Source organism: Pseudonaja textilis, chromosome 1 (genome assembly GCF_049901715.1).
Source record: "Pseudonaja textilis isolate UNSWEBS1 chromosome 1, rPseTex1.2, whole genome shotgun sequence".
Taxonomy (NCBI): domain Eukaryota; kingdom Metazoa; phylum Chordata; class Lepidosauria; order Squamata; family Elapidae; genus Pseudonaja; species Pseudonaja textilis.
Window position 1 is genome coordinate 331,064,235 of NC_141990.1, and position 22,002 is coordinate 331,086,236.

Consider the following 22,002-nt stretch of genomic DNA (forward strand, 5'->3'; position numbering starts at 1 on the left):
AAACTACTTAATTCTTCTTGGCAGTTAATTGAAGCAGTCTTTTTCATTGCTTTAATTAATGCAATCTTTTCAACAATTTTCGTGGATACATTTTTAATAGTATTTCTGGAAAAGAAAATATTCATGGATCCATTCATTTTCTTAAAAGGAACATTCCTTGGAGAGAAGTATTGGAGAAATATGGCATTACTCCATAATTTACATAGCAACCTAATTAAAATCAGTTAAATATTTTAAAGGTACAGCACCCATTTATTTAGAATCACCTTCATAATCAAAACAGTTTAAACCTCCTCAATTTGTTTTATTGGCTGAAAGAGCTAAATAAAGAATACTCCTCATCTTTTAGAAAATGCAACAGGCAATAGTAACTCCATTTATGAGAACAGAGATTCTCATTTGGGAAGGCCAGCTGCATAGAGATTGTTCTTGATCTTCTATTTCTTTCTTTTTTTTTCCAGAGGGAGTTGTTCTTTGATGAACGGCTGGTACTTCAGCAATTGAGATATACAGGAATGCTGGAAACAGTGAGAATCCGACAATCAGGCTACAGTGCTAAATTTAACTTCCAGGTACCTTTTCATTCCGGGTATGCCTTCTTTCCTTAGTCCAAGAAAAGTCACTTGATTGATCAAAACCATCCTCAGAATTCCTACTATTACAATCCATCCTTCCCTTATGGAAGGAGTCACCTGGCAATGAGCCAGTATCATGAATTCAATCATTTGTCTTTTCTCCATTTTCTTCCCTCCCCCTTTATTTTTTAAGTAGTTACATTAAGAGCCAAATACATTAAGTTTGTTTAACCTAAAGGATGAAAAGTTATATGAGGTCTGTTTATCAGAAGACGACAGCCAGGATGCTGCCTTAAGCCAGGATCAGATGCCTCCTCTTCCTCCTCCTTTTGTCTATCCTGACTCACAGTTCTGTGCCTCAGAAAAGGAAAAAGAGAAAGCAAGACCAATGTCTATGGAGATTCTCAGTCATCCAGGTCATGGTTGTCTCAAAGGTGCTTTTTTCAAGAGGCAACTGGACTTTTCTGGTTTTTCTTTGAAGACGTTTCACTTTTCATCCAAGAATCTTCTTTAGGTCTGACTGAATGATGGGGAATTCCCCACCTCCAGTGAAACGTCTTCAAAGGAAAATGAGAAAAGCCTAGTTGCCTCTTGAAAAAAAACACCTTTGGGACAGAATACAACACCAATCTCTTTATTTAGTCTTGTTCCTAGAAAGTCTGGAGTTGTTTGTATTCAAAGTACTTGAAACACCAAAGAGTTCCTTAGTCATATATTTGTTCTAAACACTGTGTATACATGCTACCACTTGCATGTAAGGACACAAATCTAGCCCAATCAATCCTTGCAGCTAAGTTATGCCTCCTCATGAAAAAAAAATGTGTAAGTTACAATTTGGTTTACCTCAATTGTCCTTGATCTGGACTTGCAGAGATATAACTCCCTATATCCAGAGGTCTTGTGCCAGGGTCTGGATCAGATAGTTGAAATAATTATTCATGCGTTGCTATATTGTCCTTTGTCTATCTGGCAGTCTATGCTGTTACTTGCCATCTTGAGTTATTTATAAAAATAATAAAGGGGAGGGAGGGAGGAAGGAAAACATTCAAATTCATTGTAGGATAATGAGTTCTTGGCTAAATCTGCTTTTGTTTATGCATTACCTTCCTAGGATTTTATTGGTCAATTTCAAGTGTTGCTGCCCAAAAATGTCAAAGCCTCCAAGGAAGAAATTAATGCTCTGTTAAACAAGCTGAATCTGGACACTAACAGCTATCAAATAGGAAAGACCAAGGTATGTTTGAATTAACAACTGAAAACTAAATACATTCAACATGGTCTTTAGAATAAGGCCAAATCTAAACATCTTGTGTGAATTTTCCTTCTTTATACTGACCAGTCTGGACCCTCTCTTTGTGTGTGCTATTCTGTTTGGGATCGTTGTCATATCTTCTTCCTGAATTTTTAAAATGGGAATCTGAGTAGGCAGGCTAAATTGTTTTGGTCTATAATGGAGGAAGAGTTAGATGTAACTGTTCTCTAACCGTACAATATCTACAGCTGTACAAATCTCCCACGATGAAATTAAATTAGTGCAATAAATGTAAAGTACTTTTATTTGTAGTATCTTTCCATAAAATCACCCTTTAAGACAGGGGTATGTAATTTTCCCAAAGAGTCACACGAGAAACTGGAACTGTTGTGGAGGGCTGAACCAACAGGACAGTGTAGATTCAGAGGCATGCAAATAAGTGCATATGTAAACTGGGGGGAAAAATAGCAGTCACCCTCAAAATAAAAGCAATCCATGCAGGCTGGACAGAGGCAGCCAACGGGCCAGGTATCACCAGAGGACCATAAAATGTCCAGATCTGTTTTGAGATCTTAACTAAATGTATGTAATTAAAAAAATACCCTTTTCCCTTTCTTTTTCTTTCCTACTTTCTACACTTGCCCTGTATCCACTTTTAATGTGCCTTGGATCAGGAATCTGCCCTCTTATCAGTAATAATTCAATGTCTGTGCATTCCTCCTAATGACTAGAATTCCCTGGTCCTATTTCTTTCTTTAAATATCTGGTTGCAATAAATATGAGAGGCTAGTTTATGGTGCCATGATGGTGCAGTGCTTAGAATGCAGTATTGTAGGCTAACTACTCTTTCTGCCATGAGTTCAATTCCTTCGATCCTGACCAGCTCAAAGTTGACTCTGCTTGAGGACCCAGATTGTTGCTGACTCTGTAAACTGCTTAGAGAGGGCTGTAAAGCACTGTGAAGCAGTATATAAGTCTAAGGGCTATTGCTATTGTTATCCCTTTTTCAAGAGGCAACTGGACTTTCTTGTTCTTCTTTGAAGACGTAACACTTCTCATCCAAGAAGCTTCTGTAGCTCTCTGCTGTTGCTATTTGCTAGTTTCAAAACATTGAATAATCAGAAGTCTCTGTCAACTCTGAAGCGAACCTGGCTGAAGCCATCTTGTGCTGCCTCATAGTTGTCACAAAGCCTGAAAGGGAGAAGGGATAGCCAAGCTAACAGTCAAAACAAAAAGTTTTCCTGTGGGCACCAAGGTCATCATAACAGATGGCTGCTGAAAGAGGAGAAGAGCCTGCTAACTATATTCAATATTCAATGTGACCAGTGACATCTGGGAGGGGGGATTTTTACTCTTAAGTGGGTGAAAACCACTGGAACTTTTAGAGTTGGTTTTCACTGGCTGTGCCGATATGATGTATCCAATAAATACGTTCTTTGAAGAATCTACCTGCCTTGGAGGAATTCTGCTTTCAATGGGTGCGTTACTCAGAACACTGACAGTGTCTTTCCTGCCCTCCAGGTATTCATGAAGGAAGCCACCCGACAGGTGCTCCAGGACACCCTTCACAAAGAAGTCATCCGGAAGATCATTGTCCTCCAGAGCTGGCTGCGAATGGTGCTGGAGAGGAGGCGCTTCCTCCGGACTCGGCAAGCGGCGATTACCTTGCAGGTACAGGCCCTGGTGGTGGTTGCCATCTTCCCTCACTTCTATGAGACACCTTTTCCTTCCCGTGAAGGTCTGTTCCTCCTCTGTATCGATTGCAGGCACGCTGGCGTTCTTACTGTGTCGTCCGGAGGGCCCTGGAGAAAGAAAATGCTGCTATTTATATTCAATCAGTATGGCGTGGATACCGAGAAAGGAAAACATACCAGCACCAGAAGAAGAGGGTTTGTCTCCTTCAGGCTCTGGTACGGGGGTATCTGCAGCGCAAAAGGTGAGCAACACGTGGTTTTACACATCGCTTCAGCCTAAAGTGATAAAATAGGAAGAATCCGTTCAGATTAAACCAGAGATTCATCAGGTACAACATTTCATTTTTAAATGCTTCAAAGCCAAAGATCAGATTTTGCATTTTGCCTTCTCATCCTGTCTGGGATTTTGGAGGCAGCCGTGGTAATAAAAGGATGCTTGGCATTTTCTTTTTTTTGACTCTGCAACTTTTATTCTTGAGAGAGCCAGTATGGTCTAGTGGTTAAAGCACCAGTCTAGGAACTTGGAGGTTGTAGTCCCAGTTTAGGCATGAAGCCAGCTGGATGACCTTGGACTAGTCAGTCTACCTCAGCCCCAGGAAGGAGGCAGTGGCAAACCACTTCCAAATATTTTGCCAAGAAAACTGCAGAGACCAATACAGGAGTCAAGACTGACTCAAAGTTATATACACAAACACCCCAAAACCATTCCTGGGTAAATTGTTTATTTTTCCCTCCCGCTTTAAACCCTTAGGTTTCGTCAAATGATTGCAGAGAAAAAGCAAGAGGAAATAAAACAGGAACTTTTAAAGCAAGATAATGAGTTGCTCCAGCCAAAGGAACCCATCTCAGAGCAGGTGGCTATTGAGCTCAAGGTGCAGCTGGATAAAACATCTGGGCTGATAGCAGATGGTGATGGATCCAAAAATGCCCAAGCAGAAAGCCAGTCTCCTCCTCAGTCTCAAAAGATCAACCGGAAGAAACGGGAGTGCCGCCGACAAAGAGGATTGGAGCACAACAAGCTGCAAAATAAGCAAGTTGTTTTAGCATTTGAGGGGGCCCCCGAAGTCCCTACCAGGGAAAATAGCCCCCCTCAGGAAGAAGAGGTTCAAAAGCTTGAGCAACCTGTAGGAGAAGATGCAGTTTCCTCTTCAGAAATGCTCCCCAAATGCGTTGAGGAAGAAGGAGCACCAGGGACTGACAATCATCTTCCTCCTTTGGATGGTGGCGCACTGGTTCCCAGTCCAAGCCCAGTAATGAAACTGGAAAATAGGGTGCTAAAAGAGGATGGAAATGTACAGGAAAGACTGGAAAATCCCAAGATCCGGACCAGTCAAAGCTTCACTTATCCTGAGAGGCCCACAGAGCTGGATCTAACTTGGCCAAACAGTCTGATGGCTAACCGGAGCTTCCGGAGCCGTGCTGACAAAAGGAAGCCACAAGCTGTGAAGGACTTAGGCAGTCCCCCCTCCTTCCAAATTCAACGGTACCTGGACGACCCAAGCAAACTGCGAGATAAGCGGGAGCGCTGGCAAGGAAAGAGGCAGCTGGTCAGCGGACAGAACAACCTGGTCAGCCTATCTTTGGAAGAGAAGAGTGCTCCAGCCATATCTTCTTCTGCAAAATTAAAGTAAGATTCTGGGCGTTGCATCTTTAATCCTGAAAAAGGATGAGAAATAAAAATTGGGAAGGATAGGTCTTGAGTACAGGTTGTCCTCGGCTTCATTTAGTGACCGTTCAAAGTTACAACAGCACTGGAAAAAGTGACTGATGACCATTTTTCACACTTATGAACAAAATTCAGACATTAGAACACTGACTCTTATAATGATTGCAATATCCCGGGGTTGTGTGATTCCCTTTTGTGACCTTCTGAAAAGCAAAGTCAATGGAGTAGCCAGATTCACTTAACAATCATTTTACTGATTTAACAACTGCAGTGTTTCACTTAAGAGCTGTGGCAAGAAAGATCATAAAATGGGGCAAAATTCACTTAACAACTGTCTTGCTTCACAACATTAGTTTTGGGCTCATTTGTGGTCATAAGTTGAGGACTACTTGTACTAATCTGAATTAGGTTTCCTGTAAAAACCACTGTTTCCTAAAGCTGTGCAATCATATACAATCACTAGTGGTTTTGTATACAACTCTACCACCATCATGTAGTACTTCTGTTTTTAAAAGATACATTTCCCTTCGCCCCTGGAAGATTAATCTAAATGTGACTGTGAGGGACAAAAGAGAAAGAATGAGAAAAAGGGAACTGAAGTTTTCACCTGTGATTTTAAATTCATGAGCCGCAGTGGCAAAGTGGTTAGAATGCTGTACTGCAAGCTACTTCTGCTGCCTGATGGTTGCCTGCAATTTGGCAGTTCGAATCCCACCAGGCTTAAGGTTGACTCAGCCTTCTGCCCTTCCAGGCCAGTAAAATGAGGACCCAGATTGTTGGGGGCAATAGGCTGACTCTGTAAACTGCTTAGAGAGGGCTGTAAAGCATTATAAAGCCGTATATATAAATCTAAGTGCTATTGCTCTTCCCATTTTGCTTTTTGGCTGAGAAGGATCTTCGAAGTGACTTCTATCCAAAATATTTTTTCTTAAGAAAGTGCTGATGAAATTATACAAATCTAAATACTTGCAGTTTTGTTGTTTTAATCTCTCTTCTAAATCACAGAAGTGGATGGATCCACACTTATAGTGCATTTTGTACCAAAAGTAAACTTGCACAGAATGCAAAATAACCTCACCTATTGTTAGTTGCATCTACCATCATCATCTCGGGTGATTGGCAGAGCAAACTAAGGCATGTGAGGATTGCCTAATATGCAGAGGACACTTGTTTACTGCAGTTGTCCCAGGGAGACCAATACCCAAATAAAGTTTAAAGCGGTAGCGCTATTTGCTACCACCATCAGTAGGATAACTCTCACTGCAGTATCTTCAGGGGTGCTATTCCACCAGTATAGCAACAGTTTGGTGATTGCATGCTCAGCATTTAAAAAAGGTAAGCCCATACTTACCTTCAAGTGCAGCCTCTGTGAAGAAAACAGCTGAAGTGCGGCAAACTGCTCTTTCCTGCGAATCAGCTGTGCTCTAAACAAAGGCATAAAGCACAGGAAAGAGCAGGGGTGGGTAGGTGGGCGGGCCCACTTCCTCATCGCAGCGAACCAGTTAGGAGCGAGCTGAACATCGGAACAAGGGATTCGCCTGAACTGGTCCCAACCGGTAGAATCCCACCCCTGATACAACTAAAGCAGGGGTCCCCAAACTTGGCAAATTTAAAACTTGTGGACTTCAACTCCCAGAATTCTCCAGCTGGCTGGAGAATTCTGGGAGTTGAAGTTCACAAGTCTTCAAGTTGCCAAGTTTGAAGACCTCTGAACTAAAGAGTTAAGAACAGGCTGAAACAATTCCTCATTAAGCAGCATTATTCAGGCAATACAGTGAAATAATACTGGGGCATTTCTGTTTCTTTCAGGGTAGAGTGCTTAGCCAAGAAATATACCCCGTAAAGCATTGGGAAGCAGTATATCAGTCTTAAGTGCTATTTCTATTACTGCAAATGGGTCTTGACTTTCTTTGAAAAGGACAATTTTCATCAGCTTGCATTGCCTGCCTTTAAGTTCTACCTTGAAATTGTTTCAGTTTGAATGAATGAGCTACAGCGCATAAGAGTGGCCAAGGAGATCTGTCAAAATTTGTCCACACAGAATCGCAACTTATTGGCCTCTAACAGGATCCTTTTAAAGCCCGGGTGGTTTCATTTTGAAATATCTTTTTCCCCCCTTGCAGGAAGAAAAAAACGGCTTCTTCCTTGGACGACATCCCCAAGGTCACTCTTTCCACTTCCACAAGCCAGGTACTGCTTGCTGAACTAAACCTGTTCATGTTGTGGTCCTTGTAACTACAGCCAGCAGCAAAGGAGCATTGTGCAAGAGAAAACAGCTCCCAGTAGCTTGAGCAAAAAATTACAGCAAAAATCTTAAATCAAACCAATACACGATTTGATTTGCTAAGGAGAGCTGACATTGCATTTGCTGTAACAATTTACAGTCAAATTCTTGCATGCAGTGATAACAGATGCAAAGTATTAAATCTGAAGACCTTTTTTTGGTCCTAGACTATAGGGCATTACTGCTAATTAAAAAATGAACTAAGAAGCTTTTTTAAATACTTCATTTTTTTTAGAGGAAAATCTTCAGCTGGAAGATTGGAGTGCGCACTTGAAACATTTTTGGGGCAGAAGGACAGATTTTTTTTGTTTTCCATACATCATGAATATTCAGTGATCAGATTGTACAAGTTGGCTACCAGCCTTATTTGGAAGGTGATTTAGTGCCATAATACAGTCGGAGAGCAAATGACTTTTTTTCTACAGAATGCCCCTAGCTCAAATTCCACCAGCTTTAATTTCACTTCAAAAGTGACTTCTCTCCTGAAGAATTATGTGCCAAAAGAATCTGAAAATCAGTACATCGATTGATATCCCATTTTTCCTAGAGTAATATTCACAGCAGTTCATGGAAAGCTGTTAAAACTATAATATTAACCAAATGGTTGGTGGGGTATGGAAAAACAGATAGTAACATGTAAAACATCAGTTGTCAAAAACCACCAGCCAGTTTGAAAATCCCCTGAAAGACAAATCAGCTGAATGGGTTTGATTAAAATTCAAATAATTTGGATTTGATTACCAGAACAGAATCTTGAAAAAAACTGCAGTATAGCCTTTGAAAGGAATTTTTTTTTGGCAGAAATGTCTTTCAAAGCAGATTTCTATGGCTTTAAAGAGGAATTAATAAATAGATGAAATGTAAGCCTCATGTATTTAGACTTCCCAGACTTCAGTATTTATAGTTCAAAGGACTGCAGCTTATGGAACTTTAAAAAGCCTCTTTTTGCACGCATAGCCGGAAAACCATTGCCAAATAAAATACTTGGTAGATTAATAAGCTCATTTGGCATAAAACAATCTAGAATGTTCTCATGCTTTTAACTGTGCATCCTCATATTCCAGAAATTGTTACATTTATTTTAATTAATGTAATAACATAACCTGGTCTAAGGCAGGTTTTCATATTTTTCTTCATGTTTGCAGCCATCTTTGGACACAGTAGAAAGTGATGGAAACACCCAGAAGAAAATCGCACCGAAGAAATCTGAGGAGCTACCTACTACCTTAAGTGCAGTGGGCCTTACTTCAGGACCCAGCCAACAGATAGATGCCAAGTATGCGTGCCTTGTGGACACTTGTGGGTGTCAGGCAGTGATAGTGGCAAAAAAATTCTAGTTTAATCAATCAGATGAGGTTTTGGGAACTGGGGAAGGGCACAGAGAATTCAGCCAATCACTATTCCAGTAGATCCTTTATAGAGAAACAGGGTTCACTAATTTTTGCCGGCCAAAGCTGCCGCCTTCTAAGCTACACAATTTCATCTTGCATTGTATTTTGGGCTACTTCAGAGCAAAGGTTGTTCTGAGATAGCCGATCTAGCAGCCTCATAGAAGGAGCGATTCTTTCTTCTTAGCTCAAATCCCAGCCTGCTGTTATTTACCTCATCTTCAGCTGTTTTCTATTCTTGTCAGATCTACTTTCAAGAGTCCATTGTGGAGACTCTTGGCAAAAAGAACAGACAAGAAGAACCTCAAAGAGTATTCTGAAGTATTCGAGGATACTAGTGAGTCTATTCCACTCTTCTCCTGCATGTTGCCAATGGAGCCGACAGTGACGCAGAAGGCAATAGAAGGTAAATGTTGGCACCTGCTGAATAGGCTGTCTTTCCGATGGCAAACTTCTATTTTTGTCCAGGCCATTGCCAGAAGAGAACCTTGTTCTTTCATGCCTTGGAAGAACTATTTATATGGTTCAGAATGGGGAGCCACAACCCCCAGGTCTCTTAAAACTACAAACAACATCCTCCCAAGCTCTCCAATATACAATCTGAACATTTTTCTAAGCCTCTGCCACATCAGTGGAACAGGATTTTGTTGTAGAGAGATGGGGCGGATGAGGAGCAGGAGGGAAAAAAGTATTATAATATGTTACCCTATTTGTGATACCCCCAAATTTAAAAGGCTTCCCATCTCTAATGCAGATGAGAATCACAAGCTGTTTATCTGAAACCAGCTGAGCATGTTGGTTGTGGAGGGAAAAGGAAGGAAAGCTCTTCATTTTTCATTGTTTTTTTCCCCATTTCCAGCTCCTTCTGGGCCTCCTAATCACCCCCAGTTGGAGGAGCGCCAGACAAAAGAATTCGGCAAAGCAAAGAGGAACCGCACCATTAAGATCAGCAAAGCCAAACGGGCGCCAGAGAAATGGAAGGCACCATTTCTAAGGGAGATTGCAAATGCTAGTGAGCTGAAATATTTGGATGAATTCCTTTTGAACAAGGTGAGAGATGACAGTTGGGTATGAAAACCAAATCAAGCACCCATTTAGGCAATGATAATGCATGGAATGTGTAATTGATTTTCCTGGTAAGTTATATTCTAACTTGGGAGTACATAGTCTAACCCCAGGATTCCCCAAAGATTCTCTTCATTTGCAGTGTTTATATTCTGCAAGAGTTACCAAGGAAGGACTCTGGATAGAATCAACAAAAACATAAAAAATAAACAATAGCATACACATATTTGAAAGTCCATTAAGCAATGAAAATAAGGGCCTTAAACTACCTAAGAGCCAGATATTCACTGAGACAATATTATTTTAGCTAGTTTATGAACGAATAATAGCCAGGGACCTTCTCTTTGTCTTAAGGGAGAGTATTCCATAGAATGGGGCTGATCCAAGCACACATGTGTCTCTTGAAGAGGATAGGATCCACAGTTAGCCCTTGTTTGATGACGACTAGAGGGTTCAGACAAAGTATTGCCAGATTTAACAGATAACAGATAATCAGAGTTAGAAGGTACCTTGTAGGTCATCTAGTCCAACCCCCCTGCCCAAGCAGGAGACCCTACACCATTTCTGACAGATGGAAGTCCAATCTCTTCTTGAAAGACTCAAGTGATGGCGCTCCCACAACTTCTGAGGGCAGAGTGTTCCTTCCATTGGTTGATAGTTCTCACTGTCAGAAAGTTTCTCCTTATTTCCAGATTAAATCTCTCCTTGTTCAGTTTCCATCCATTATTCCTTGTCTGGTCTACAGGTGCTTTAGAAAATAGCTGGACCCCTCCTTTTTTTTTTCTTCTTCAGATAAATGATCTCCATTCTCAGAAGTCAGCCATTGAATGCTTGTTTTTTGAAGCCACTGAGAAGTTTCGTGGGAATATCAAAACCATGTATTCTGCTCCTGTAAGTAGCATGTGCGGAGGGGATGTCAAAATGAAGTACCACTGGCTTAAATGAAAGAGAACAGCTTTAAAACAAAATTGTCTATTAAATATTTGCAGAAGTCATCGACAGCTGTGGGGGAATCAGTAGTACAACTTCATTTGCACATGGAGGGTTTTTAAAATATTGACTGGAACCTGTGTTAGCAATGATAATGTGTTCAATAGCTAGGCCTTCAGTTTGTAAAGTTTTGTGTTAGTAAGAAGGAAATAAGCATTGTATTAAATCTGCACTGAAATTCCATTTTTTTCAGTTATAACTGTAACCATGTTATTCATTGTAACTATATTCCACTTTTCTTCCAAAAGCTTCAAGTAAATGTATATACCAGTGGTGGCTAACCTTTTTGGGCTCCTGTGCCAAAAATTGTGCGCATGCTTGCACATGCGTGCTCGCATGCCAGCACCCAGAAGGCAATACGCGTGTGCGACTGGGCATGCATGCATAATCACCCCCCTGCCGCCCCCTTACTTGCACTGCATCTCACAGCTGATTTTCGGCCGGTTTGAGGCCTTTTTTGGTTTCCCAGAGGCTTGAAAAAAGCCTTTGCAGGCCAACTAATAGGCCCGTTTCATCACTTCTGGTATTACAGGAAGTGACAAAACGGACCTATTATTCATCCTGCAAAGCCTGCAGAGGCTTTTTCAAGCCTCTGGGAGGCTGAAAAAGGCATCAAACCATCCGAAAATCAGCTGTGAGGCACGCGCATGCGCAGTGAGGTAAGTTTTCTTGAGGCTCGTTTGCCAACATAAATGGCTCTGCGTGCCACCTGTGGCATGTGTGCCATAGGTTCGCCTCACGGGTATACCATCTTTTCCTCCAATTTTCCCATGAAGCAACTATGAATTAGGTTGAGCTAAAAAATAGGAAGTAGCCCAGAGAGCTTCATTGACAGTATTTATATATGAATACTGGTCTTTCCATCCTTGTCCAATATCTTCCTCCTAGTAACATCTTTTCTTTATATCACACTGGGTTTCTGAGTTTCTAAATTGCTTAACAAAACACTAACTTCTTTAATATCTCCCCAACATTTTAGATTGCAAAATTTATTAATGTAGCCCTGATGGATCAGATCTAAATTTGATGCAATGCAATAATCCACTAGATCAGGGGTGTCAAACTCAAGGCCACATCCAGCCTGCAGTGTGCTTAGATCTGACCCACCAGGCCGACCTGGAAACAATGAAGGACTGGCCTGCGCAGCCCTCCCATGCTCTGTTTTCACTGGCTGAGGGTTGAAGGAGGCCGTCACACCAAAAATGGAGCTCAGGAGTTTGTTTTCTGTAGCAGAGTACTCAGACCACCACAGGCGCCCCCAACATGAGTGATGTCAAACTGGCCATGCCCACCCTGGTCCCCCAAGGTCAAGCACAACCCTGATGTGGCCCTCAATGAAATTGAGTATGACACCCCTGCTCTAGATAAACTAAATTTCAGAAGTAAAGGATGAAGGTTACAATCTGCTGCTATTGCTTCCCATAAATCTGACATGTCAGAGATAGATTGCCTCCAAACAGGGAGGCTTTATTTACTATCCCAGACTTACTGTTATAAGCCTCCTCCTGCTCTTTAATGAATTCCTTTGATCCCCCCTTTAAACCCATTTAACCTCTTCAAATATATCCTCCTACGTTTCATAAGTTCATTGTACATTAAAGTGTTTTCTTTTCCCGAATTTACTGCCTAACATAAGAGTACTGAAGAAGCTTGAGTTTGGCTGAAAATTCCATAACTTTTGGAAAATGTCTGAATGTGGTGCACACATGCTGTGCTTATGATTGAGCGCTGTGGGAACACAGATGAGGAAACATCCTGTTCCCCAGGCCGCTGATGCATCCCAGCTCAACATCCCTATTTATTTCTACCACCTTTCCACAGAACGGACAGATCCATGTTGGCTACAGAGACCTGATGGAAAACTACCAACTCCTCGTGGTCAACATGGCAAAACAGAAAGAAGAGAAGGACGTGAAGCTGGTCTTGAATCTTTTCCAGTCTCTTCTGGATGAGTTTGCCCGCAGCTATGCGAAAAAAGAAGAGCCAGAACAACACAAGGTCTCTCATTTGTGTTCTTGGAACCTATTTGTATTCTTAAAGATTGGGTTTTTTTTCATGGAAAGTTTTGATACGGGTGGTTTTCTTTTTGACTCACTTTATAAAGGGGGATTGCGTGCCTTATTATTTCTTTGTTATTATCTCTACACAAACTAAAATCACTTCAATTAACTACAATCCAGAGTATTATTTTCCAGCCTTGGCAATATCCAGATGTCTGTGGACTCCAAATCCCAGAATTCCATACCCAGCATGAGAGTTGTGGGAGCTTATTTGTCACATTTATATACCTCCCATTTCACAATCAAGTCACTCTGGGTGGCATGAAATAAATTTAAAAGCAAAATATACAAATTAATATAAAGATGAATATGAGAAATTTTTAAAGTATAAAAAGGCACAAAGCTAAAAGCAGAACAGAAAAGAAATTAGAAGAAGCGGTGTTAATTAATCAGGAGCCATCTCAAAATTTTGCCAATCTTCTGAGGTCCCTAGACCTGCTGACACAACCAGGTCTTGAGGGACCTTTGGAAAGCTGAAAGGGACGAGACCAACCTTATTTCAAGGAAAAGATGTTCTGTAAAATGGAGGCCACAGCAGAAAAGGCCCACCATCTAGGACCTGTCAAATGAAACTGAGACAAAGTCTATACATCTGGAAATAGCCAAGCTTGGAAAACACTAGCAGAGACTTGTGTTCGTCATACGCTCCCTTTTTATTCTGTCTACTAGCTAAGTGCTCAGCAGGTTCCCTCAGAATCATTCATTCAGTTTCAAAATGTAAAAGGTGCCAATGCTGCAGTTTGCCATAGAAGTGGGAATATTATGTTGCTTCCCAGAAGCAAAGCATTTTTGTATTGCTGGATGCCAAGAACTGGCCTTTCAGCATTAGAGAATCAGCTCTAATGGAAAGCTCAGCTAGAACCGAAAAGACGTGAAAAAGAATCCTTTTTTCTTCTTACTCTTCCAACAGCAAAGCAAGGCTCAAAAAAAAAAGCGAAAACAGGAACATGTGGTGAGTCCTTTGTTATTTTCAGTGTTATATTAGCCCTTGAATTAGGTATGGGTTTTGTGGCTGCCAGTTCTAGGAACTGTCCCTTCTCCCAGGGGTCTCCAACTTGGCAGACTTGTGGACTTCAACTCCCAGAATTCCCCAGCCAGCATAGAATGGAATTCTGGGAGTTGAAGTCCACATGTTTTAAAGTTGCCAAGTTTAGAGGCCCCTGTTTTTTTTAAGAAAAGCCTTATGCGTGGAGAAGAGGAGAATGAGAAGAGAGAAATTATTATGGTGTGTTCAGTTCTTATGTTGTGATATCTTCTGGTGTGACATGAGCTACATTTGGGGGAAAGCAAGTCTGACATAATGGGAGGAAATAACACCAGAAATGAAAAAAAGTGTATATCCAGAGGAACCACCAGAAATTGCAAGAATTATAGAGAAATGGTTTGCAAGCAAGTTCAAGAGTTTTATAATATGTACAACAAATTAAATGGAATAGGAAGTCATAGTATGCTCTAAAGACAAACCACACCTCTGCCCAGAGTTATGCCTGAAAAAAATGCCATTCTAGAATGCCTAATAGACTACAATATGTTTTTTTATCAATTGGGATAGAGAATAATGACTAAGCAGCATGTTTACAAGGTCACATTTTTACTTTATAGTCCTTTGATTCTCTTTTCAATAAAACACATACTTAAAAATACAAGTTTAACAAATAAGTGAAATATATTCAGATATTTGTGTGACTGTTTACAGATTGTGGAACTCAATGGCCATGTCTTTGTGAATTACCAAGTGAACATCTTACAGTCTTGCGAGCAGTGCTCTTCCTACATCTGGCCTATGGAGAAGGCTTGTCTTTGTAGCAGTAAGTGCAAGCTTATAAGATCTGGGGTTTGACACTCTTGCTTTGAACAGCTCTGGGTGTTTCTGACTGTAATGAGCCTTTTCATTTACAGCGGCATAGTCTTGTGGGAGCAGGGAGATAAAATTGTCATTTCTAGTCATAGAAAATCTTCTTCTGAATTGGACTAGGAAGTAGGGCTCTGGTTTGCCTCCTTCCAAAAATGGAAGCATTCCTATTCCTCAGGTTTCCCCACAAAGAAGACTGCGGAAGGAGACTTTTATTTGGGAACAAAATCTTTATTTTATAATTATTTATTTTATTTTTATTTGATTGTTTTCTTTTGTTTAGTTTTGGGTTTTTTTTATCCTATCTTTATTATTTTTATAAATAACTCAAAGGGGTGACTAGAACTCTCAGTCTCCTGATGATTGGCTCAAAGTCACAAACTGTCTTTCATGCCTAAAACAGGACTAGAATTCACAGTCTCCTGTTTTCTAGCCTGGTGCCTTAACCACTAAGACCAAACTGGTTCTGTTTAACACGCCTTTGGTGGGTTTTTTTTTCTTCCCTCTTCTAGTCTGTAAGCTGACCTGCCATAAGAAGTGCCTGTCCAAAATCCAAAGCGGATGCACATCCTCACAAGCAAAAAAAGTAAGTCGTAGCCCCTCTCCGGCCAGCTTTCCACGTGACAGTCTCTGCTGTGGGAAAGCAGAGACTGGCTTTGGTTACAACTCATGAAGGATAGACTTCAGCCCCAACAGAACTAAAGTTCTGCCACTAGATTTCAGTAAGGGCTGAAATCAGACCAAGCCAAGATCTGGACTGATATCCTGCTTCTAGAAGCAACCAACCAAGTGTATCCAGGGAGCCACTCAATAAGGGGCTGAAGAAAGTAGTCCCACTTTTTCTGTCAAAATTATACTACTACTTAAACACGGATGTTCATTTCTTTGTTTTCATACTGAAGCATTTTGATTTGATACTGATTTATACAGCTGCCAAACTCACATACAGTACATGACTTTAGGCAGCTTACAATAAAAATAGATAAAACACAGGTACATACAAGTAGTCTTGCTCAGGTGGACCTAAAGCCTGTTGTGCCTCATCCAGACCCCTCAAAGTCTCCAAGCATGAGACAGAATCTCCATAGCCTCTTTCAGACCATTGGGGTGAGTATCATCAGCATAGGGACAATACCTCACCCTAAATCATCACTTATCAGCTTCATACACACACCGTTAATTTATCTAACACTGAATGAGGAGAGCTGTGCTGATAAAAACTTGGAAAGCCTGCTAAGTCCAGGATCCCTTTTTGCATAGAAGCCAATGTTTTTACACGTGATGCATTGTTATAAATTGTGATTTCATACTATTAGTAGTCAATACTGTTCTATTTCTCCACCATTACTTTTCAAAGCCATTCAGCCAGTGTCTATTTTCTTATTATACACCCATTATTCTACATCTTAGCAAAATGCTTTAGCCTGATTTTAATATAGAAGTTCAATATGGCCTGCTTTAGTTAGCGGAATCCTCTCATATTAATAAATAGTCTTCCATTCATGGAAGACCATCCACAAACAGACACTTAACCTGAAGAAAAACAGTACCTTTCAGCTTGTTTTCAATGTGAAATGACCTTTTGGCCATGTTAATCTGAAATAGCTCAGCAATAGTACTTAGACTTATATACTGCTTCATGGTGTTTTACAGTACTCTGAGCAGTGTACAGAGTCAGCCTATTGCAGGGGTCGCCAACCTTTTGGACCACAGGGACCATCAAACTCATAATTTTAAATCTCAGGGACCACTAACCGGTTCTGTGGGCGTGACCTAATTTGTGGGTGTGACTGGCTGGGAATGGCTTGTATGTAAATATTATAAATATTTATATAAATATTGATTTTTTTTATAAAAATAGAGCAACTTGTACCCAAAATCAGGCAAAGTAGGCAGGCAGATTGAGTTGCTCACAGAATCATTCAGTGATCTGTCTATCTGCCATCAGCTAGCTCAGTCTGTCACATAAAATTTGCTTGCTGTGAGTCTGCACTGAACAATAGAACCTTCAGTCCTAAGGGAGATTCGGCTGTGCTTAAAAGCAGAGCCGAAGATTTAAAGACTAGCTAGAGAAAGCAAGAAATCCAAGGATTTCTTGCTTCCTAGCTAATCTAAAACTTCCGGCATAGCAGAACAGTTGATGGTCGGGAAAAAAAAATAATAGCAATTTAGCAGGCAATTTTGCCAGGTAAGGAATGAGTGGGCGGTGAGGGTTCCCGCAGGCCGTGTGGGCAGCGCAGCCTTGTGTTTCTGTGCAGCCTGGATTCATTGCTTTGTGGGGGTGCTCTGGGGGTTAGATTTCTCTGCAGCCCACCAAAATTTTCTCACAGCCCACCGGTTGGCGACCGCTGGGCTATTGCTCCCCCAAATTTGGGTCCTCATTTTACCCACCTCGGAAGGATGGAAGGCTGAGTCAACCTTGAGTCCTGCCAGGATCAAACTCCAGGCTGTGGGCAGAATTAGCCTGCAACACTGCATTCTAACCACTGTGCCACTAAGGCTCCTTATATTATCATCAGAAATTACACAAGCCAGGTTTGCTTGCTATTCAAGAGAGCTGAAGCTTTAATTGTAAACTCTGCACTCCTCCTTTCTATGGCGGCGTGTGTCACTAAAGGGTTAATCTCTTCTTCCACCTCTGGTCACAGGGTGACCAAGACCCAGAGTCCCGTCACTTTGGAGTCAGTGTCAGCGTTCTGACTAGTGAGAAGAACTCGGTCCCGATTGTCATGGAGAAGCTGTTGGAGTATGTCGAGATGCACGGGCTCTACACCGAAGGCATCTACCGGAAGTCGGGATCAGCAAACCGCATGAGGGAGTTGAAACAGTCCCTGCAAGCAGGTGGGGCTCGAAGTGCTTCTTCCCTAGGACGCTTGGTAGCATTATTGCGTGTGGGCTGCCCTCCTTGGGAGATGGAGGAGGAGGAGGAGGAGGAGGAGGAGGGAAAGGAGGGAAACCACAGGGAAGCTATTGCCACCATTAAAGAAGTTAAAACAGAAAAAAAAATGAAGCCGTAGAAAAATCAAAATTCTTACCAGACTTGAAAGGACCAGAACTTGTGACCCTCCAGAGGTTTTTAGACTGTAATCAGTGTTGGGATTCAAATCATTTAAGGTCAGGTTGTCAGTCATGGGAGGCGTGGCCCATCCCCGTCTTTCAGCTCCACCCCACATGCGGGACGAGCCTCCCATGATGGCTAACCTGATCCTAGGCGAACCGGTTGTTAAATTACTCCTCCCGCTATCAAAAGTGGAATCTGAGCGCTGTGCTGCAATGGAGAAATGGGCAACCCTTTCTGTTTATGTTGCCCTCCATAGGCCCATTTGCCATGGGCAAATACGCAGCAATGTAAATCCAATAAATAAATAAACAGAGCGGCTGGCACGAGGGAAGGAGGAGGAGCAAGCAGGGAGAAGAAAAAGGGAAAGCAGCCTCCTCCTTCCCTCGTGCTGGCCTCGCCATTGCCCCTTTCTCCATTGCAGTGCAGCACCCAGGATCCACTTTGATGGGGGTGGGGGTGGGGGTGGGGGTAATTTCACCCAAACCAGTGCAAACTGGCTGAATCCCACCACTGACTAATATGTATTTCGTATCAGTAGCTAGCGTATGGCAGTGTTACATTAGCCAGTAGACTGCAGTGTGAGTGCAAAATAGTTGTTTGACTGCTAGTCCATTCAGTTCATGCTTGCACACTGTTCACAATGCACCATAGCTTGAATTGAATTTGAAAACAGTAGCTAAAGGTCCACACATTGCCAATTCCTGCACTAGGGGGAAAAAATATTCAAAATCTTTGATGCAAAATCTCAAAGTTACTGCATTCCAGCTGTCATTCCTTTGCATCTTGCCTAGACTGAAGGAGCTTCAATCTTTGCCTCTTTGTTTCTTCTCTCCTTCTCAGACCCAAACTCGGTGCGGCTAGAGAACTATCCCATCCATACCATCACGGGGATTTTCAAACAATGGCTGAGAGAGTTACCGGATCCTCTTATGACTTTTGCTCAGTACAATGACTTCCTTCGGGCGGTGGGTAAGTGGTGAAGCATCTGAGAAAAAAGAGGTGATTCTTGTCTCAGGCGGTGTGAGACTGGCTCCACTTGGCTTCTGTAAGAAATAGGGTACTGGACTAGATAGATACCGGATATTACAGATAGTCCTCAACTGACAACGGTTCATTCAGTGACCAAAGTTACAATGTCACTGAAGAAAAGTGACGTGACCGTTTTTCACATTCATGACCATTGCCGCAACCCCATGCTCAAGTGATCAAAATTTGGATAATAATAGCACCTACCCTGTTTCTCCAACAATGCGGCCTCCCCCAATAGGAAGTCCCATCATGTTTTATAGGCATGAAATGAAATTAAGCCCCTCCCCCCATATTAAGGCCTATATTAAAACATGCGAAATGGGGGGGGAATGGTGGGGGGGGGGGGCTTGCCGTTAGGAAGTACTTTTGTTGCACACCCGGATATGGTGCTGCCTGCGTTGACCCCGATACGAAGTGCCCCACCAATGCCGAGGTCAACATCCAAGCCATCGCCGCCCGCCCAAAGATGCAAGGGGGCGGGGAATTAAGTCATCCCCGAAAAGACGGCCTAACCATTTTTTCGGGGCTCAAAAAAAAAAAAAAAAAGACCCAGCCTTATTATATGAGAAACACGGTATACACCACTTCACAGTGTTTTATAGCCCCCTCTAAGCAGTTGACAGCAACAAAAATAATTAGGGGACTGGAGGCTAAAACATGTAAAGAACGGTTGCTGGAACTGGGTATGTCTAGTTTGATAAAAAGAAGGACTAGGGGTGACATGAGAGCAGTGCTCCAATATCTCAGGGGCTGCCACAGAGAAGAGGGGCTCAAGCTATTCTCCAAAGCACCTGAGGGCAGAACAAGAAGCAATGGGTGGAAACTAATCAAGGAGAGAAGCAACTTGGAACTAAGGAGAAATGTCCTGACAGAACAATTAATCAGTGGAACAAATTGCCTCCAGAAGTTGTAAATGCTCCAACACTGCAAGTTTTTAGAGAGAGATTGGATAACCATTTGCCTGAAATGGCATAGGGTTTCCTGCCTCAGCAGGGGGTTGGACTAGAAGACCTCCAAGGCCCCTTCCAGCTCTGCTGTTCTATTTATCAGAGTCATCATTTGATCAGTCCACATTTTGCCAACCTCAGAATGATGGAAGGCTGAATCAATCTTGAGCAGGTCAGAATCGAACTCCTGGAGTGAGCAGTGATTTAGCCTGCAGTACTGCATTCTAACCACTGCGTCACTAGGGCTCTCTTGCTTGGCAACTGTCTCATATTTATGACGGTTGCAATGTCCCGGGGTCATGCGATTGCCTTTTTGCAACTTTCTAAAAAGCAGAAGTCAGTGGGGAATCCAGATTCACTTAACAGTTGTCAACAACTACAGCGATTCACTTAACAACCACGACAAGAAAGGTCATAAAATGGGGCAAAACTCACTTAACAACCATCTTATTTAGCAAGTTTGAGCTCAACTGTGGCTGTAAGTCAGGGACCACCTATATCTAACTGGATTCTCCTTACATTCTCCTTCCTCCCAGAGCTCCCAGAGAAGCAAGAGCAGCTCTGTGCCGTTTACAGCGTCCTTGAGCAGCTCCCACAGGCCAATCATGACACCTTGGAACGGCTGATTTTCCACCTTGTCAAGTAAGGACAACCATCCTGAAGTTTAACTTTCCCCTCTGGTCAGGGAAGTGATTATAGCCATGATCCTGTGAGATGCTGTGTATTTAAATTGATAAGAGCCAAAGAACGTTTGAGCAAGTACTTGGATATTTTTAAAAATGTCTCTACAGTTTGTTTGAAATTTACGTTGTACCAAGTCAGGATTCCAAGGTCAATAAAGTATAAACAGAGCAAGGTCTTCTAGAAATCAAGAGGCCTTTTTAAAACAATCACTGTGTTATTTATGGAAATAATAAAGGTGGGATAAAAAAACATCTAAAATAAAGAAAAATAAAGAAAACAAATAGGCTGAAAAACAGCTTCTATCCCAGGGCAGTAGCTCTTTTGAATTCTGCTGTGTAGTGCAGTGTTGGTGCAGTGTCAGGGGTTTTCGGTTCAATGTGTGGAGGGTGAAGGATGTGTGTTTGTGTTTATTTTCATGGTCATGATGTGCACTGAAGATGGTGTTTGATTTCATTGTACGAGGTGCAATGACAATAAAGTAAACTAAAAGTATATCAGTTAAACTCATCAACCCCTTTCGTACAAATAAAACATCTCCCTTATTTCTTATTATTATGCTGTGGGGAATAAGAAGGGCTAACGATTGACGAAACATCTGCTTTGCTTGCAGAACGTTCCATCTCGACAAATGGACAACAGTTTGTCTGAAATGGTTATAGGGTTTCCTGCTTGAGCAGGGGTTGGACTAGAAGACCTCCAAGGTCACTCTGTTATCTTCATCCCTGTTGCTTCCATTTATGAAGATGAGTGATGGGAAAATCTAGACAAGTAAAACTGTGGAGTTTGTTCTAGGAACATTTAAGTAGTATTTTCTGGAATGTTCATTTTTCTCCCCGATATACTAATCCACAGGTTCCCAAACTTGGCAACTTTAAGACTTGTGGACTTCAACTCCCAGAATTCTTCAGCCAATTCCTCTGTGCCAATCCGACAGTTTTAGAGATGGTTCATCTGCTTTGTGAAAATAAATTACTGGAACTGGTGTTGGTTCATGCAGTTATGACTGCAGTTTCAGGACTAAGGTCTATATATGAACCACTTCCGGTTCCAGAAAATTTGCTTCCCAAAACACACAAACCACTCAGGAAAAGATCTGTGGATTTTGGCAGGAAAACAAACTTTCAAGGAAGCACCAGAAAGTTCTAGGAATAGATACTTCATCTTACATACCAGCCTCCCAAAAAAGCTTTTCAGAAGGAAGATGCACCAATTATTTATTTTACTAGAACGCAACATAGATCATGTTATATATCTGAAACATCTGTGAAGTTTGGGGATTGGAGATACTGTTCTATAGTGGTACTAGCCCTTCCTTGGTGGAGGGCTTCAGAAAACGCATACGGAGGAAGAGTAAAATTTGTAGTTACTCCAGTGAGAGTCACTGCAAGATTCATTTTATTCAACATGTACATGAAACCACTGGGTAAGGCAGGGGTGGTTTTCTACCGGTTCTGT

The 22,002-nt window shown here is 41.8% G+C and overlaps 1 protein-coding gene and 1 long non-coding RNA gene across 14 annotated transcripts in view; one reads left to right on the top strand and one right to left on the bottom strand.

Moving 5' to 3' along the window:
- Window positions 1–22,002, top strand: part of MYO9B (myosin IXB) — a 77,903-nt gene that overhangs the window by 49,012 nt on the left and 6,889 nt on the right. For all 13 annotated transcript variants that reach the window (XR_015741336.1, XR_015741337.1, XM_087922852.1 and 10 more), the window contains 17 exons: window positions 462–572; window positions 1,687–1,809; window positions 3,349–3,498; window positions 3,594–3,763; window positions 4,273–5,148; window positions 7,311–7,377; window positions 8,617–8,747; window positions 9,105–9,265; window positions 9,719–9,909; window positions 10,717–10,815; window positions 12,736–12,912; window positions 13,885–13,926; window positions 14,671–14,782; window positions 15,339–15,412; window positions 17,475–17,667; window positions 18,728–18,856; window positions 20,400–20,505. Coding sequence is in view for 11 of the 13 variants with exons in the window: in XM_087922852.1 (XP_087778978.1) it covers window positions 462–572; window positions 1,687–1,809; window positions 3,349–3,498; window positions 3,594–3,763; window positions 4,273–5,148; window positions 7,311–7,377; window positions 8,617–8,747; window positions 9,105–9,265; window positions 9,719–9,909; window positions 10,717–10,815; window positions 12,736–12,912; window positions 13,885–13,926; window positions 14,671–14,782; window positions 15,339–15,412; window positions 17,475–17,667; window positions 18,728–18,856; window positions 20,400–20,505 (2,912 nt within the window). In the remaining 2 variants the exon portion in view is untranslated. The remainder of the gene's footprint in view (window positions 1–461; window positions 573–1,686; window positions 1,810–3,348; window positions 3,499–3,593; window positions 3,764–4,272; window positions 5,149–7,310; window positions 7,378–8,616; window positions 8,748–9,104; window positions 9,266–9,718; window positions 9,910–10,716; window positions 10,816–12,735; window positions 12,913–13,884; window positions 13,927–14,670; window positions 14,783–15,338; window positions 15,413–17,474; window positions 17,668–18,727; window positions 18,857–20,399; window positions 20,506–22,002) is intronic.
- LOC148128415 (uncharacterized) overlaps window positions 1–22,002 on the bottom strand; it is a 101,066-nt gene that overhangs the window by 12,309 nt on the left and 66,755 nt on the right. The window lies entirely within an intron of this gene.